This window comes from Anolis carolinensis, chromosome 4 (assembly GCF_035594765.1).
Source record: "Anolis carolinensis isolate JA03-04 chromosome 4, rAnoCar3.1.pri, whole genome shotgun sequence".
Lineage (NCBI taxonomy): Eukaryota > Metazoa > Chordata > Lepidosauria > Squamata > Dactyloidae > Anolis > Anolis carolinensis.
The window spans coordinates 248104447-248123221 of record NC_085844.1 but is presented as its reverse complement, the minus strand read 5'-3'; the positions used below and the strand labels follow the sequence as shown (position 1 = coordinate 248123221).

At 43.1% G+C, this 18775-nt stretch overlaps 1 protein-coding gene across 1 annotated transcript in view; it reads left to right on the top strand.

Moving 5' to 3' along the window:
* The first annotated feature begins 17606 nt into the window (after nucleotides 1–17606).
* The window catches only part of scrt2 (scratch family transcriptional repressor 2), a 36834-nt gene continuing 35665 nt past the window's right edge, over nucleotides 17607–18775 (top strand). Inside the window, exon 1 of the mRNA XM_062979108.1 lies at nucleotides 17607–17867. Within this exon, the coding sequence (XP_062835178.1) occupies nucleotides 17654–17867 (214 nt within the window). The 5' untranslated portion in view covers nucleotides 17607–17653. The remainder of the gene's footprint in view (nucleotides 17868–18775) is intronic.

Sequence of the window (18775 nt, the reverse complement as noted above, 5' to 3'; positions counted from 1 at the left end):
ATGGTGGGCAACAGAGGGAAGGCTATTCCATAGCCATAGCGGCTACAGAAAAGCTTCTCTTCCATGTCCTTCTGCAATGTGTGATAAAAGAGGAAATTCTCTCTAATGTACCTTAATCCCTTAGCAGGTGTATATAGGTACAGGTTCTTAAGTACTTTCTCATGTGAGGAAACAAATATCCTAAAGCACCAGATCTCACTGGATCATGGAAGCTGAGTAGAGTCATCCTTGGTTAGTACTTAGAGACCCCCAATGGAAACTAAGTGCTGTGTGCTGTATTTCCGAAGAAAGAAATAGCAGAATCACCACTGAGCATTCCTTGTCTAAGAAAATCTTATAAACTTATGGGGTCACCATACACCACACAACCTCTGAGGATGCCTGCCATAGATGTGGGCAAAATGTCAGGAGAGAATGCTTCTGGAACATGGCCATACAGCCCAGTAAACACACAACAACCCTGTGATTCCGGCCATGAAAGCCTTCGGCAACACAGGGTCACCATATGTTTACAGGCAACCTGAAGGGATATACACACATACGACTTGATATTTTGAAGACAGAAGAACCTGGTGTGGAAAGATTACTCACAAATATTTGAAAAAATAATCAAAACATTGAGAAACCTAGATGAGAAGAGCCCTAGTCTTATTCTGTACAAACTTCACACTTGGCTGTTTTGTGCAGAAATCAGCATTTTCTGCATAGGAAATAATATCTCTATGCAGAAATATTTTTGCATCGACAATGCTATAGAAAAAGCTGTTTTCTGCACGAAACAGCCATGTGCAAATTTTGTATAGAGTGAGTCCCAAATTGCAACTGTTGTATTGAAAGACTTTCTCACTGAGGGAAGATAAATGAAAGAATTGCTAGTTGCTTCTTTGAGAAGGAACTTAAGGAAGAACTATCTCTCTTGAATCAATACAGGAAGCATATTGGCAGCATTTCCAAAACTTTTTTTAGTTTAGCTAGTTTTTAGAGCACCTTCAAACCATGCCTATAGCCATAATCAATGGCAGATATTCTCATTTGTGTATTTGTAGGGCCCAGAAACTTAGGATTTGCCCTATTATATGCTCTCCTAAGCATTATATTCAGAACCAAGAATCAAAGTCCTGGAATCTAATCTTTCTGTTCTACATTCCAATAACATTTCAGAAAAGATTTTCTATTTTGTGTGTGCATGATACCAATTTTATGTTAACCAGCAAGGTTTCCCTTTTGCCCCTCGCAGCGATGAATATTCAGACGAAATGTATTGCTGATATTGCAGTTGTTTGCTCTGGAGATGCTTTTATCTAATCTAAATTTTAGCATTGTTATTTATATTTAATGTGTTGCATTGCATTTTAACTGCATTGAATTGCAATATGCAAGATATACATGCCAATTATTTTAAGTACTGTAGTGTCTTTATGGCAGACTCTCCTTTAACCGGAACCCATGGGGATTGATAGATGTCGGATAAATATAGTTTCTGGTTATTATTAAAAATAGGCCTATATAATACTATCCCCCATATCATACCTTGCCATAAAGTCTGTAATGACTTGATATTAATATTGAAATACAGTAATTAAAAGCAAATTAAAACAAATAAAGACAAATTTAATTTAAATTTACACGTCCACTAAAACTGATTATATTTACATTTTTATTTAAAGTGTTATTTCTTTGATTTTTTTTTGCTGGTTGCTTGAGATTCAGTTAAGAGAGAGTTTATAATATATTGTTTTATTCTGATGCACTTTGAGATAATACTTATTTTGTATGAGAGCAACCTATGGTCTAAGCATTAATAAACTTCTTCTACATATTGGCCATGAGGAAAATTAAAATTAGCTCATTATATGAACTTTGGAGATCTGTATCTGTGGATTCCAACTTTTGTGGCCCTTTCTAGGTCTGAGATCCTATGAATCTATAATTCCCTTCCTGGGTAGCTGTATGGTCATGTTCCAGAAGCATTCTCTCCTGACATTTCACCCACATCTATGGCAGGCATCCTCACAACCTCTGAGGATATCTGCCATAGATGTGGACGAAACGTCAGGAGATAATGCTTCTGGAACATGGGCAGTCTTAAAAACTCACAGGAACCCAGTGATTCTGGCCATGAAAGCTTTTGACAACACAATTCCCTTCCTCCTCTTTGGATTTCACATTCTCCATTCTGTTTTGAATTGTATTTATTTTGTATGCAAGTAGCCTATGGTCTAAGCATTATTAAACTACTACTATAACATTGTCTGCCAGGGAAATCTCTTTAAAATTGATGTGTTACATGATCTTTGAAAGTCTTTAGTTTCAGGTTATTATTATATTTATTGATATCCTGCTTTTTCTCTCTATAAGGAGACTCAAGGAGATTCCATCCTTGTGGCGCTTTCCAGCTTTGGGATCCTGCAATTCCCTTATTTCTTTCTTGATTTAGTATTCTCCTTTCTGTTTTTAAATGATATTTATTTTATATGTAAGGTCTAGGCATTAAAAACTACCAAAAGATATTCTTCACCAGATTAATTCCTTTAAAGCTGGTGCATTATATGGTCTTTGGAAGTCTTTAGTTGGAGATTCCAGCTCTGTGGCCCTTTCCAGTTTGGGGACCCTATGACCTTATGATTCCGTTATTTCTTTCTTAATTTAAAATTCTCCATCTCCTTTTAAACCATATTTATTTTTTATGTGTCTTGCTTATGGTCTAAACATTAATAAACTATTCCTGTGTATTCTCCAGAGCCTCCGGTGGCTCAGTGTGTTAAAGTGCTGAGCTGCTGAACTTGCAGACCGAAAGGTCCCAGGTTCGAATCCGGGAGGCAGAGTGAGCACCCGCTGTTAGCTCCAGCTTCTGCCAACCTAGCAGTTTGAAAACATGAAAATGTGAGTAGCTCAATAGGTCCCGCTCTGGCAGGAAGGTAACGGTGTTCCATGCAGTCATGCCGGCCACATGACCTTGGAGGTGTCTTTGGACAATGCCGGCTCTTGGGCTTAGAAATGGAGATGAGCACCAACCCCCAGAGTCGGACACGACTGGACTTAACATCAGGGGAAACCTTTACCTTTACTATGTATTCTCCACCAGATAAATTCCTTTAAAACTGGTACATTGTATGGTCTTTGGTTGGAGATTCCAGCTCTTGTGGCCCTTTCCAGTTTGGGGATCCTTTGACCTTATGATTTCCTTATTTTTTCCTTAATTCTATTCTCTTTCTCCTTTTAAATCCTATTTATTTTTATGTGAATGGCTTATTGTTGGATATCATCCTGGACTACACAAGTCTCAATTAGTTATGTCGTGGATAGGTTAGAATGAGGGAAACCTCTCTCTATATTCCATGCATGCCTAGATAGGCCTTTCCTGTTTACATCCACTCTCCACATTGTTGTTATAGTAATGTGAACTCTTTAGGTATGAGGCAACTTCCTCTATCTAGATTGGAATGTTAATTGCCCCAAAGGCTTGGACCATGCAGTCAGGCATATCTCTTCCTCCTTTGTCTTCTTCCTGAGAAGGACACATTTTGCCCACTCTCCTGGCAAAATGTAGCTATTTAGATATTTTGTTATTTTCACCTTCTTACTTTCCTTAGATGCTAGCTTAGAGAGCTAGTTAGCTCCAAGAACTTTTCTATCCACAATGGATTTCTTTTTACCTCAATAAATGTTTTTGAACTTTTAAGGATACTTTGCAATCCTTTGCCATCCTAAGAAACAAAGGCTTCTCCAACTTCACCATACGTAAGTTTCTGCTGCTTATGAATCATGGTTCTGCCACTCTGCTGTATTTTTGAGGAATCATTCCCGAAAGAGGGTTGTTTTTTGAGTCTAACTGCTCATAGATTCCCAACACTTATGGTCTAAGCATGAACAAACTACTATATATTCTCCACCAGATAAATTCCTTTAAAACTGGTGCATTGTATGGTCTTTGGAGGTCTTTAGTTGCCAATTCCATCTCTTGTGGCCCATTTTGCAGCTTTGGGATCCCACAAAGCTACGATTCCCTTCCTTCTTGGTTCAGCATTCTCCATTTCCTTCCCTTTTTCTTTCTCTCTTTTGCTGCAAAAATGCCACACTGGGGACTATCGGATTCAGTCGGGGAAATATATTTCCATACAGCTGGCCAGAAAAGCCATGTATGCGAAGATCATTGTGGGGTTAAAAAAACACAAAAAAGCAGATCATTTGTCTTCTGGTGTCTCCCTTCTGTATTTTTTTATCCTTTTTTGCATGGAGGTGGGGAAAATCTCTTTGTGTACATACTAGAAAAAGGGGGGCTTGCACTTGGGGGTCTTTCCTGCAGTCAGCAGTATTAACGCCAGCCACTCCGCAACAGCTCTGATTGCTGGTTATTAGCATATATTATCTCACTCCTCTGCTCCTGAAAGGGGAAGATGGCCTATTCTTTCTTTATTTCCCCCCTTTCTCTCCCTCCCTCCCCCAGCTCCGATCTCCATTCCCCACCTTGTCTCTTACACTTAATTACCCCACTTATTACACCCCAAGCCTGAGAGAGAGAGAAATATCACAGGACAGCGGGCAAGGCGCTTGGCACAACTAGGGCATGAGTAATCACCAATTCGGCTGTGCGCTCTGTGTGTCTGTGTGCCTTCAAGGAAAATGGGGTGGAGGATGGAGACATGCTTCTATATATATTCATAAAGAAGGGGAGATGTGCATGTTCCCCTTCCACACATTTCCCCACAAAGCCTACAGAGGAAGGGATTTTCCAAGCAGCACAATAACAGAGAAGGAAGGTTGGAAGGCAAGGCGAGAAGAGGTGCCTTTTGGAGACTTTGACAAAGGGTTCGCCTTGAACTTGTAAAGGCCTGTGATGTCACGGCTCCTTGCTGGGGAGACAGATGGGCTCTGATGTCATAATGAACTCCGATTGTTCTCCCAGGCCATGTGTTGTAATGGGAGCCATTGTTGCCGCCGAGTGCACGGTTCGGAGGTGGGAAGCATGAATGGGGACATGGAGCAAGAAAGACACAATATGTTTGACAGGCCTTTGGGGACTTCATTATTTGCACCCGGGGCTCCGCTTGGACAAGGAAACATGCCCCCTAATGTCTCTTTGAGCTAGCTTTGTCATTACTCCATGAACATAATGATATATCTGCACCAGGCATGAGCAAACTTGGGCCCTCCAGGTGTTTTGGACTTCAACTTTCACCATTCCTAACAGCCGATAGACTGTTAGGAATGGTGAGAGTTGAAGTCCAAAACACCTGGAGGACCCAAGCTTGCCCATGACTCATCTACACTGTAGAATGAACACAGTTTGACACCACTTGTGGCTCAATGCATAGGAATTAGAGTTTGGTGAAGCACCAATACTTTTGTCTAGAAAAGGCTAAAGACTTTGTAAAATTACAATGCCCAGGATTCCTCACTCTTGGACCATAGTAGGCAAAATTGTTGGAAATAGCAACCTTCTTCAAGACACCACTAGTAATTTCTGTGTATATGATTATGTTTCTTACTGTATTGTCTATTGTATGTTTTGGCATGTAGCTTTCCCTTTACTCTATGTTTCTTCAGGTTGTGGGAGGGGCTGCTGACCAAATGATCAGATCTGGTTCTGCTCTGAGCTCAGACTCCATTTTAGAAGAACACAGAGATGTCATTAGACTTTGGACTGTTAAGAGCAAACTCATGTTGCTGTTGATTGTAAGAAGGACGCCTTGTGTTACATGCAGAGAAACCACTTCAAAACCTATCTGTTACTGGATTGACAATTTATGTACCTGTATGCTGAATACATAAAGGTTGTGAGTAAACCAGATATGTTACTTTTAACAAAGTCTACTTTATTCTTGTCTCTTAAGAGCATGATATAGAAACAAGATATTTTATGGGAGAGTAGATGTTTTGGGGCAATGAAAAGAACACTCTGAAGAACTGCTATATTTTGTGCATTGGCATAATCTCTGTTCCTAACAGATCAGAGACAACAAGGTTATCAGTCTAACAACTGGAAACCAAATTGCTTTTCATAAGGACATGTGGTTCTATAACACTGAAGAGAAGTTTTTACTCAAATGAGTTTCTGGCTCTTCTCTGGAAGATCATACTTTTACGTACAAAGAGTTACAATGTACAAATGGTTGCGGATGCCATCATTCTTCAAAAGGTTATGGCGATTCTGGTTTCCCAAAAGGTTATGGTTTCTAAAAGGTCATGCCTTTCCAAAACAAATGGTAGATCCACCCCAAGTATCTCTGTTTTTGTTTTACTTTTAAGTAATTTTTTATTCAAGAAAGAAAGAATGTAACAGAATGGCAATAGCAATACAAAGAAGCAAGGTTTTGTGAGGTATATAATCCTAAAACTACACAGCTACATTCTACCTAATACTACGACCAAACTAGATCAAAACAAAACCCAAATGCAAAATGCACACCTAGATACACAAACTAAACAAACAAGCAATAATTCTATGATTCACATTCACTATTTGATGGTTCTAATCCCCTATTATTCTAGGGTGCATCTGCACTGTGGAAGTAATGCAGTTTGACGCCACTTGAACTGCTATGTCTCCATGCAATTGAATCCTGGGGAATTGAGTTTTACAAGGTCTTCAGCCTTCTCTGCCAAAGATGGTTGCATCGCATTGAGCCATGACAGTGAAAGGGGTGTCAGACTGCATTAATTCTACAACGATGGTGCGCCCTGAGCGCAAAATCCTTGTCTAAATGGAACGCAATCTGCTGACGTAAGATGGAGACGAAGAGGGAAAGTATAAGGACCTTTTTCAAGGCAGCTGGGAAAGTGGGATAAATTATTCACTGAGATAGTCCCTGCCAAATCAGGACACTTGGAGGGTAAGACTTATACTTTGTCAAGCCATTGATCTATCTGCCTCAACTTACTCCCTGGCAAGCATTAGCTCTTCCATGGACAGGGTTTCATGTATAATGCGGAAAATGGTTCTCAATTACTTTTTTTTTTTTTTTTGCTGAGTGCAGGGAATTAGTGCTTATCTTAAAGGAAGAGTCACGCACATATGGAGATCCAGGATATGGGGTAAATCAAAGCTTATTTTAAAGTGCAATTGCATATAAATTGTGGGGCCAAGATCCTACATCGGGGTGATGTAGCATTAAATTGTGTTGCATAATGTTTGGTTGGAGCCTCTGGTGGCGAAGTGTGTTGAATCACTGAACTGCTAAACTTGCAGACCGAAAGGTCCCAGGTTCAAATCTGGGGAGCGGAGTGAGCGCCTGCTGTTAGCTCCAGCTTCTGCCAACCTAGCAGTTCGAAAACATGCAAATGTGAGTAGATCAATAGGTATTGCTCCAGAGGGAAGGTAAAGGCGTTCCATGCAGTCATGCCAGCCACATGACCTTGGAGGTGTCTACGGACAACGCTGGCTCTTCGGCTTAGAAATGGAGATGAGCACAAACCCCCAGAGTCGGACATGACTGGACTTAACGTCAGGGGAAAGCTTTACCTTCACCTAATGTTTGGTGCCGAAGAGTAATACACGCCTATCTGTATTTTATAATGTATTTTATGAATTCTGATGTAAGTTAATAATAATTTTAACTGATTTATATTGCACTGTATAATTTTTATATATGTGTTTTTTGTAAGCCGCCCTGAGTCCCCTGTTGGGTGAGAAGGGCAGGATATAAATATTGTAATAAATATAAATAAATAAATACAGTGGACCTGCTATATCCAAGGCATTTGGATCTGGTATCTGCCACAGATACAAAAAAAGGTCATTCCCCATTTTATTATATGACAGTGCTGTCAACGTTCATACGTGTGCAATGTGCAGTCACATGCATCCTGGGAATTGTAGTTTGGTGAAACACCAGCACTTTTTGACAGAGAGGGCTGAAGATATTGTAAAAGCAACTCCTTTGATTCCACAGCATTAAGGCATGACAGCTAAAGTGGTGTCTAACTGCAACAATTCTGCAGTGTAGATGCACCTTGAGTTGGAAATGGGCAACAAGTTGGAAGCAAAGAGGTATCAATGCTCATAAAGAAATTAAATTGGGATGTACCTACAAATACTGCAGTTTGATACCATTTCAGTGCTGTGGAGTCGTGGGAGTTGTAGTTTTACAAGGTCTTTAGCTTTCTCTGCCAATTGTGCTGGTGACTCACCAAACTGCAACTCCTTGAGTTATGGCAATTCTAAGTGGTGTCAAACTGCAAGGATCAACATTAGTTCATCCTTTGGAATCCTGGGATTTGTAGTTTGATTAATTACTTAGAGCATTCTGCCAGAGAGTTCTAGTCCACTGTTCTGAACTAAAGCACTAGAGCACTTTGACAAAGATCTTTAAGTACCTTACTAAACAATAAATCCCAGGTATCGATTGGATGGAGTGCCCTCAAGTTGCTATAATTGCACAGCGTAGAAAGATCTCCACAAATTAAGAGAGGCCATCGACATATATAGCAAAAGCTTTCAGGAAGGAACATTGCCTTGAAGGGTGTCTTCTCGTTCAGGTCCAGGAACAGGGCTATAGATATGTTTTGGGGGAAGGGGCAGGAGGAAGCTAAGGGTTAACATTTCTTCTTTAACAGAAAATTTGGTCCCAGAGGCAGAAATAACACGGAAAGCGTAGGGACCAAAAAAGAAGAGCAAAGTTTTTGTTTCAAACTGAGAATATGTGCATGTGAAATGAAACAACTAGGTCAGGTAAGCCTTACATAAGTAAGCAAAAATAGCCTTGTGCTTCCAGAGACCGCTTGAAAGCTTCTCGCAAAATGCATCCGAGGATAACTTTTTCCTTTCACCAGACGTCACTGTTCTTTCTACTTCCATTTTTCTGGCCAAACAGATACATTCTGTGCTTTAAAGAAAAACCTGCAGGGGATAACTAGTGAAGAAAGCTTCTCTGCTCCCTGTTTTTTCTCTGTTTTGTTGTTAATGGGCTGGCTGCCTACTATAGAATGAATGCAGTTTGACACCACCAGAACTGCTCTGGCCACATGGTATAGAATCATGGGAGTTGTAGTTTTCTACAGGAGAAAAGGGGAGCTTTATAGAAAGGAATGTCAACTATTATTATTATTACTATTATTACCAGCTTTATTTCTATCCCACTCTTCTCACCCTTGCAGAGGACTTAAGAGTAGCAAACAGATGACAATATTCAATGCTGCACATGCGCAATACAAAATACAATACATCAATATAACAAACAATTAAAACATATAAATATAAAACCATTAAAACAAATATCCAGTCTTGAGGTTGTCATTTGCATGCAACCATTGTGCAGATTTAATATTGCAGGGTGGGACCGAGAACATGACCTCCCCTGCAGATCCTAATTCTCTAACAGGTTCATAGGCACCTTTGGACAGGTAAGTTGGACCGGAACCAACACTTTTAATTGTACTCAGTAGCAGATTGACAGTCAGTGGAGCTGACGTAAGAGGGGAGTTGTATGCTCCCTGTATGTTGCTCTGATGAGCAACCTGGCTGCTGCCCATTGGACTACTTGGAGCTTCTGAACAGTCTTCAAAGGCAGCCCCATGTAAAGCATGTTGCAGTAGTCTATTCGAGATGTAATGAGAGCATGGACAACCGTTGCCAAGTCTGACTTCCCAATGTATGGGTGCAACTGGTTCACAAGATTTAATTGTGTGAAAGCTCACCTGGCCACTGCTGAAACCTGGGGTTCCAGGCTCAGCAACGAATCCAGAACTCCCAAGCTGCGCACGTGTGTCTTCAGAGGGAGTGTAACCCCGTCCAACACAAGCTGCCTGTAACCCTATACCCTGTTCGGCCTTTCAACTGACCAGGATTACCTCTGTCATGTCTGGATTCAGTTTCAATTTGTTCACGCTCTTCCAGATCGTCACAGCCATCAAGCACTGGTTCAGGACCTGGACAGCCTCCTTAGTGACAGATGGGAAGGAGTGACAGAGTTGGGCGTCATCTGCATACAATTCCAAAAGCTTTCTTAGTTGAGACAAGCCAGTCCAGTCAACCTCCATATCCATGGATTCTGCATCAATGGGTTAAACATTTGAATTTTTTTTTTCTAAAAAGAGAAACTTACAAAAATCTAAGAACATACCATTAGCCCTTTGTATCTATGGATTCTGCATAAATGGATTCCACCATGCACAGCTTGGAAGTATTTTATTTTAAAAATCCCCCAAACACATCTGGATGTTGCCATTTTGTATATGGGAAACCAGTTTACTATTTCACTGTAAAAGGTAAAGGTTTCCCCTGACTTTAAGTCTAGTCGTGTCCGACTCTGGGGGTTGGTGCTCATCTCCATTTCTAAGCCGATGAGCCGGCGTTGTCCATAGACACCTCCAAGCTCATGTGGCCATGGGCATGTTACCTTCCCGCTGGAGCAGTACCTATTGATCTACTCACATTTGCATGTTTACGAACTGCTAGGTTGGCAGAAGCTGGAACTAACAGCGGGAGCTCACTCCGCTCCCCAGATTTGAACCTGGGACCTTTCGGTCTGCAAGTTCAGCAGCTCAGCGCTTTAACACACTGAGCCACCGGAGGCTCCAATTTCACTGTATGCAATAAAAAAAGATAATCTACAGATTTTGCTATCCACGGTGAGTTCTGCAACCAAACTCAAGCAGATGCCGAAGGCCCACTCCACTGTGCTATCCTGAGAACTGCAGGCCCTGCGAGAACAGAAGGCAAGGGAAACAAATGGCCTTGGCTTCCCTCCAAGGGCTATAAAATTCATTCTCTGGTGATGATGTGGAGGACAGGATTCATCTCATCACTGAGCTGGCAACGCTTCGTGGATTTCCGAGGGAGCCCTTCCAAGAGGCCGTTTGGCCGGGGAAAGCGGCAGGCAATGACAGCAGGCCAGAGCCATATACACCATTATTCAAAGTCTGGGTGGATTCCGAGTCGATGCTTTGCTCAATGGCACAGAAGGAAGATGGCCCTCAGGTAAAATGACAAATGAGCTCTGAAGACAAAGGTGAGAGTCCCTCTGTTACCCCCAGCTAGGTTAATATCCCTGACCACGGAGGCTGAAATGTATTAACTCCACTGAGATTTTTGCAAATGCTCCCTACCACTCCATAAAACTTGCCAGTGCAATTAATTCTAGGCTGCATCAATAGGAGCATTGTATCTAGATCTGGTATGGGCAAACTTTGGCCCTCCAGGTGTTTTGGACTTCAACTCCCACAAATTCCTAACAGCCAATAGGCTGTTAGGAATTGTGGGAGTTGAAGTTCAAAACACCTGGAGGGCCAAAGTTTGCCCATGCCTGATCTACACTCCTGAATTATTAATTTATTATGACACAGCAAACAAGATAGACATGCTGGATTTCGTATCACAAAATCACAAGTTGAACACTTCCCAAGTGTCTAGGACTGTGTGATGTATTTTTGGATGATGCGTGCAGATCCCAGTAGGGTGGCCTTTTGCAGTTGGCAGATCATGATTTTGTCAATGTCTATTGTTTCCAAATGCCGGCTGAGATCTTTTGGCACAGCGCCCAATGTGCCCATCACCACCGGGACCACCTGCACTGGTTTCTGCCAGAGTCTTTGCAGTTCAATCTTGAGGTCCTGATAGAGGCTGAGTTTTTCCTGTTGTTTTTCATCAATGCAACTGTCACCTGGGATGGAGACATCAATGATCCAAACCTTTTTCTTTTCCACAACTGTGATGTCTGGCGTGTTGTGTTCCAGAACTTTGTCAGTCTGGATTCGGAAGTCCCACAGTATCTTTGCGTGCTCATTTTCCAATACTTTTGCAGGTTTGTGATCCCACCACTTCTTTACTGCTGGGAGGTGGTACTTGGGGCATAAGTTCCAATGGATCATTTGGGCCACATGGTTGTGCATCTGTTTGTAGTCTGTCTGTGCGATTTTCTTACAGCAGCTGAGGATATGATCAATGGTTTCGTCAGCTTCCTTGCACAGTCTGCATTTTGGGTCATCAGCTGATTTTTCGATCTTGGCCTTAATTGCATTTGTTCTGATGGCTTGAATTATTCTGAATTATTATTCACTCCTGAATAATAATAATAATAATAATAATAATAATAATAATTATTATTATTATTATTATTATTACCCCACTTTGACAAGTCTTGAAATGTCACAATTCCTAACAGCCTAGAGCCTAGGACACAAAACAATGGTTGAGATTTGATAGTATTCGTTGCTCATAGATCTTTACATTGATGTTGCTTGACTACTGCATTTCTATTTTACTGTTAAAAATTTAAGTGGTTGTTAACATGCAATTAAACTGTCTACTGAAATGAAAGCAATTGAAAACACATCTTACTTAGTCACAAATAGCTACTTTTTCGGTATCAAAGCCACATTTCAGTCCAGTTATATGTAACAGCGAATTGACTTCAACAGGGCAAAGAGGCCTGGTTGTCACTGCTTTCAAAAGTTGCTTTTGAAGGAGTGATTAGAAGTAGCTTTGGAGAGTTTTTGAAAAATGTTTTATGCAAGGTTTTCCACCCTCTCAAGAAGTAATGGAAAATAATAGAAAGCGTGAAGTTGTGCAGGAAATCATGTAATGTTGACACTGCAATCAGCAAGCAATTGGTTTATTTTTTCAAACATTACAATTAATAATTGGATTGTGAGAGCTGTTTGGTATTGGAGTGGACTCCTTGAGTTGATGGAGTCTTTCACTGGAGGCTGTTAAACTGAGTTTGGATGCTCACCTCTTGGAAATACTAAACTGTGGATTCCTGCCCTGGTTTGGGGGTGGACTGAATGGTCCTTGGGGTCCCCTCAGTTATCTAATTTCCCAAAGTCACTTTCCGAAGTCAACAGTTTTCCTACCAAGGCTTCCATGGAAAACCTTGGTAGGATCCTGCTGGTGAATCCCAGTCTAAGGTCCCATGTATTGAGCCCTGAATCCAAACAGATATAAATCCCATGGATTCAGTGGATCTCCTCTAGCCTTTTGGGTTCACAACACTGGAATTGCACAATGATTTCTGGTGATTTTGCATAATAATAATAATAATAATAATAATAATAATAATAATAATAATAAGAAGAAGAAGAAGAAGAAGAAGAAGAAGAAGAAACCACGGTGGCACAATGGGTTAAGCCCTTGTGTCGGCTAAACTGCTGACCTGAAGACCTGAAGGTTGGCAGTTTAAATCTGTGAGATGGGGTGAGCTGCCATCTGTCAGCCCCAGCTTCCCATGCAGGGATATGAGAGAAGCCTCCCAGCAGGTTGGTAACACATCCAGGTTGATTCTCTTATACCAGAAGCAACTTGCAGTATATTCTCAATAATAATAATAATAATAATAATAATAATAATAATACGCCATCAGAACAAATGCAATTAAGGCCAAGATTGAAAAATCAGCTGATGACCCAAAATGCAGACTGTGCAAGGAAGCTGACGAAACCATTGATCATATCCTCAGCTGCTGTAAGAAAATCGCACAGATTGACTACAAACAGAGGCACAACTATGTGGCCCAAGTGATTCATTGGAATTTATGCCTCAAGTACCACCTCCCAGCAGAAAAGAACTGGTGGGATCACAAACCTGCAAAGGTAATGTAAAATGAACACGCAAAGATACTGTGGGACTTCCGAATCCAGACTGACAAAGTTCTGGAACACAATACACCAGACATCACAGTTGTGGAAAAGAAAAAGGTTTGGATCATTGATGTTGCCATCCCAGGTGACAGTTGCATTGAAGAAAAACAACAGGAAAAACTCAGCTGCTATCAGAACCTCAAGATTGAACTTCAAAGACTCTGGCAGAAACCATTGCAGGTGGTCCCGGTGGTGATCGGCACATTGGGTGTCATGCCAAAAGATCTCAGCTGGCATTTGGAAACAATAGACATTGACAAAATTACGACCTGCCAATTGCAAAAGGCCACCCTACTGTGATCTGTGCGCATCATCCAAAAATACATCACACAGTCCTAGACACTTGGGAAGTGTTCGACTTGTGATTTTGTGATACGAAATCCAGCATATCTATCTTGTTTGCTGTGTCATACAATGTCGTTGTGTCAATAATAATAATAATAATAATAATAATAATAATAATAATAATAATAATAATAATAATGTATTATTATTGTATTAAGAATAATACAGTAAAATAATAATAATGTTTATTTATATCCCACTTTTTCTCTCCATAAGGAGACTCAAAGGAGGAACTTGACTCCAGAACCCAAGCTTATTGATGACTTTTATTTTCATCCTGCCATTTTCCAATATAGGGACTCAAAGCGGCTCCTTTTGTTTTCCATGCACTTTATCTTGGCCTGCTTTGGGAAACTGCTCACTTGGCGAATGAATGGATCCCATTTGATGGAAGCCAGCTTGCCTGGAAGATGAGGAGGATGAGGAAGGGTTTCTTTTGGCCTGGGATGTTAATTTTGCACCAAGACAAAGACATCAGGGACGATGGGAGAGGCAGTGGAGGGGGAGAGAGGAGGGGAGGAGAGAGAGCATCCTTCCCCCTCCTCTCTCTCTCTCTCTCTCTCTCTCTCTCTCTCTCTCTCATATCTTCCTCCTCCTCCTCCTCAGACACGTGTCCCTATTGTTCTGCCTTTGGCTGGACACAGGGGAAGGGGAGGAAAGAGTTAACCAGCCCTCCCCCTCCCCATTATGCCTATAGGAGAAAGGGGGATGTCAAAGCAGCAGCCCTGCACCCAGCGAGGGAGGGGGAGGAGAGGGAAGAGGGAGGGGACACAGAGGAATTCCCCCCATTGCAAGGAGGGAGGGAGGGAGGGAGGGAGGAATGCCTATAATGGGGAAAGACTGGGGAGAAGCAAAGAAGGCTGGGGCCTTTCCAAATTGCTGGGAAGGAGAGAAAGGGAAAGAGGGACAGTTTCCCTTTGCCTTCTTCACCCTTCCATCCCTTTGCACACATTTAATGTTTCAGGATGTAAAAGAATGAAGGAAGGAGAGATAGAAAGATAGGCAGAAATGGTTAGAAAAATTGGTAATTAGGTAGGTAGTTAGGATAGAAAAATAGAAAGGAAGAGAGGAAGGGAAGGAAGAAGGAGCTGGAAAACGAGGAAGATAGTGTTCATTTTCATGGTTTCCCCCTTTCTGTTGAAAGTGTCCACATGCTTGTGGATTTCAGTGGCTTCTCTGTGTAGTCTGACAGTGTGGTTGTCAGAGTGGTCCAGCATTTCTGTGTTCTCAAATAATATACTGTGTTAAGGTTGGTTCATCAAGGGCTCTGCTATGGCTAACTTCTCTAGTTGAGTTAGTCTGCAGTGTCTTTCATAGAATCATAGAATCGTAGAGTTGGAAGAGACCTCATGGGCCATCCAGTCCAACCCCCTGCCAAGAAGCAGGAAATCGCATTCAAAGCACCCCCAACAGATGGCCATCCAGCCTCTGCTTAAAAGCCTCCAAGGAAGGAGCCTCCACCACAGAGAGTTCCACTGCCAAATAGGTCTCACAGTGAGGAAGTTCTTCCTGATGTTCAGGTGGAATCTCCTTTCCTGTAGTTTTAAGCCATTGTTCCGTGTCCTAGTCTGCAGGGCAGCAGAAAACAAGCTTGCTCCCTCCTCCCTATGACTTCCCTTCACGTATTTGTACATGGCTATCATGTCTCCTCTCACCCTTCTCTTCTGCAGGCTAAACATGCCCAGCTCTTTAAGCCGCTCCTCATAGGGCTTGTTCTCCAGACCCTTAATCATTTTAGTCGCCCTCCTCTGGACGCGTTCCAGCTTGTCAACATCTCCCTTCATCTGCGGTGCCCAAAATTGGACACAGTATTCCAGGTGTGGTCTGACCAAGGCAGAATAGAGGGGGAGCAGGACTTCCCTGGATCTAGACGCTATTCCCCTATTGATGCAGGCCAGAATCCCGTTGGCTTTTTTAGCTGCCGCATCACATTGTTGGCTCATGTTTAACTTGTTGTCCACGACGACTCCAAGGTCTTTTTCGCACACACTGCTGTCAAGCCAGGCGTCCCCCATTCTGTATCTTTGATTTCCATTTTTTCTGCCGAAGTGAAGTATCTTGCATTTGTCCCTGTTGAACTTCATTTTGTTAGTTTCGGCCCATCTCTCTAGTCTGTCAAGATCGTTTTGAATTCTGCTCCTGTCTTCTGGAGTGTTAGCTATCCTTCCTAGTTTTGTGTCGTCTGCAAACTTGATGATCGTGCCTTCTAACCCTTCGTCTAAGTCGTTAATAAAGATGTTGAACAGAACCGGGCCCAGGACAGAGCCCTGCGGCACTCCACTTGTCACTTCTTTCCAAGATGAAGACGACACATTGGTGAGCACCCTTTGGGTTCGTTCGCCTAGCCAATTACAGATCCACCTAACCATAGTTTTATCTAGCCCACATTTTAATAGTTTGTTTGCCAGAAGGTCGTGGGGGACTTTGTCAAAGGTCATGTTTCTTGATTCATGTTTGGGCAATGCTGAGTTTGGTGGTCCCTCTGTAGACTTGTCCACAGCTGCATGTTATACAGTAGACTCCTGAAGAAGTAAGAGGATCTCTCTTGTCCTTGGCTGAACGTAGCATTTGTTGGATTTTCTTCATCCCTCCTCATTTTTCAACATTTTCGCTTATTCAACATTCTGCCAGCCCGTTTATGTTGGATAAGTGAGACTCTACTGTAGTTGTTAGAGTGGACAAGCATTTCTGTGTTCTCCCCGGCTTCTGCCAACCTAGCAGTTCGAAAACATGCCAATGTGAGTAGATCAATAGGTACCGCTCTGGCGGGAAGGTAACGGCACTCCATGCAGTCATGCCGGCCACATGACCTTGGAGGTGTCTACGGACAATGCCGGCTCTTTGGCTTAGAAATGGAGATGAGCACAAACCCCCAGAGTCAGACACGACTGGACTTAACGTCAGGGGAAACCTTTACCTTTACCTTTTAGCCAGATTTTGCTCATTTTCATGGTTTCCTCCTTTCTGTTGAAATTGTCCACATGCTTGTGGATTTCAATGGCTTCTCTTTGTAGTCTTGGGCTCGGGCTGTGGCGCAGGCTAGAAAGTAGCTGGAAAGCAGCTGCAATGAATCACTGCAATGAATCACTCTGACCAGGAGGTCATGAGTTCGAGGCCCGCTCAGAGCCTATGTTTGTTTGTCTTTGTTCTATGTTAAAAGGCATTGAATGTTTGCCTATATGTGTAATATGATCTGCTCTGAGTCCCCTTTGGGGTGAGAAGGGCGGAATATAAATGCTGTAAATACATAAATAAATAAATAGTCTGACATGATAATTGTTGGAGTGGTTAAGCATTCTGAACAAAGGGTTCTTCTCGCACCCTGGACTTTCCACAGATATATATATATATAAACCTTCCTTGCTTAGTTTCTCCATACCACCCAGCCTCTGAGGATGCCTGCCATAGATGTGGGCAAAATGTCAGGAGAGAATGCTTCCTGAACATGGCCATACAGCCCGGAATACACACAACAACGCTGTGATCCCGGCCATGAAAGCCTTCGACAACACATTGATCCAGGGGCTGTTGAGCCCCCCATATCCCCCCTTGCATAGAAAGACATCAAAGGCGATGCTGGTGCTGACCTCAGCGATTCCTCCGAGGGAGAAGCCCCTCCCCTCTTTCCCTCCTCCCCGTCCTTCCGGCCCCGCCCCCTCCCCTCCCCCTCCCTCCCGGAGCAAGTCCTCGTCGGCGGAGCTCTCCAAAGTGCTGAAACCTCCGGGCCGCCAAGATGCCGCGCTCCTTCCTGGTCAAGAAGACCAAAGCCGACGCCTTCCAAGGCGGAGCGGGCCAAGACGAGGAGGAAGAGGAGGAGGACGGAGAGGAGGAGGAGGAGGAGGAGGAGGAGGAGGAAGGCGAAACCCCCGTCTACCACCCCTTGGAAACTTCCTACCCAGAGCTGCCCTCCGGAGCCAGGCTGGGGGGCGCCGAGCCCGCAGAGATGGGTAGGCGGACGCGGAATGTGTGCGTGGGTCCGTGGTGTGGGTGGAAGTGGAGGGTGAGGATAATGGGGAGAAAGGGGCTCGCTCGGACCCCAACTGGGTGCTTTCTTTTTGTCTGAAAGGGGGGAAGGGAGAATCTCGCGTGGACGTGGCGACCGTAAATGTGGGCATGAAGCAGAGACAATTATGAGAGAGATCCACAGAACTGACAGCTTGCGGCTTTGCGGTCCGGAAGAAATTGGGTTCTTTGGATCCCGAGTGTGTTCTCGCGTGGAAGTGGGGAAGGTGGTGGAGACATCAGTGAAAGTGGGACAATGTGTGAATAAAAGGGAGACTATTACACCTTTTGGGGTTCACTGGGACCTCTACTGTGTTCTCGCGTTGAAGTGGGTTAGGTGGGGAGACACCCGTGAAGGAGTAGTTGGTGGGACAATGCGTGAATAAAAGGGAGAATATTCTAGCAGAGCGATCCTTATGGGGTTCACTGGGACCTCTACTGTGTTCTCGCGTGGAAGTGGGTTAGGTGGGGAGACACCCGTGAAGGAGTAGTTGGTGGGACAATGCGTGAATAAAAGGGAGAATATTCTAGCAGATCGATCTTTTTGGGGTTCACTGGGACCTTCACTGTGTTCTCGCGTGGAAGTAAGGGTGAAGGAGTGGCTAAGTGTGAATAAGGGGGTGGTCTCACACAATGGGCATCCTGAGCCTTTGGGGTTAGGGAGAAAGGGGTTCTTTGGATCCCGAGTGTGTTCTCGCGTGGAAGTGGGTTAAGTGGAGGAGACACCAATGAAGGTGGGACAATATATGAAGAAAAGGGAGAATATCATAGCAGTGCAATCCTTTTAGGGTTCGCTGGGACCTCCACTTTGCTCTCGCGTGGAAGTGGGGGTGAAGGAGTCGCTACGTGTGAA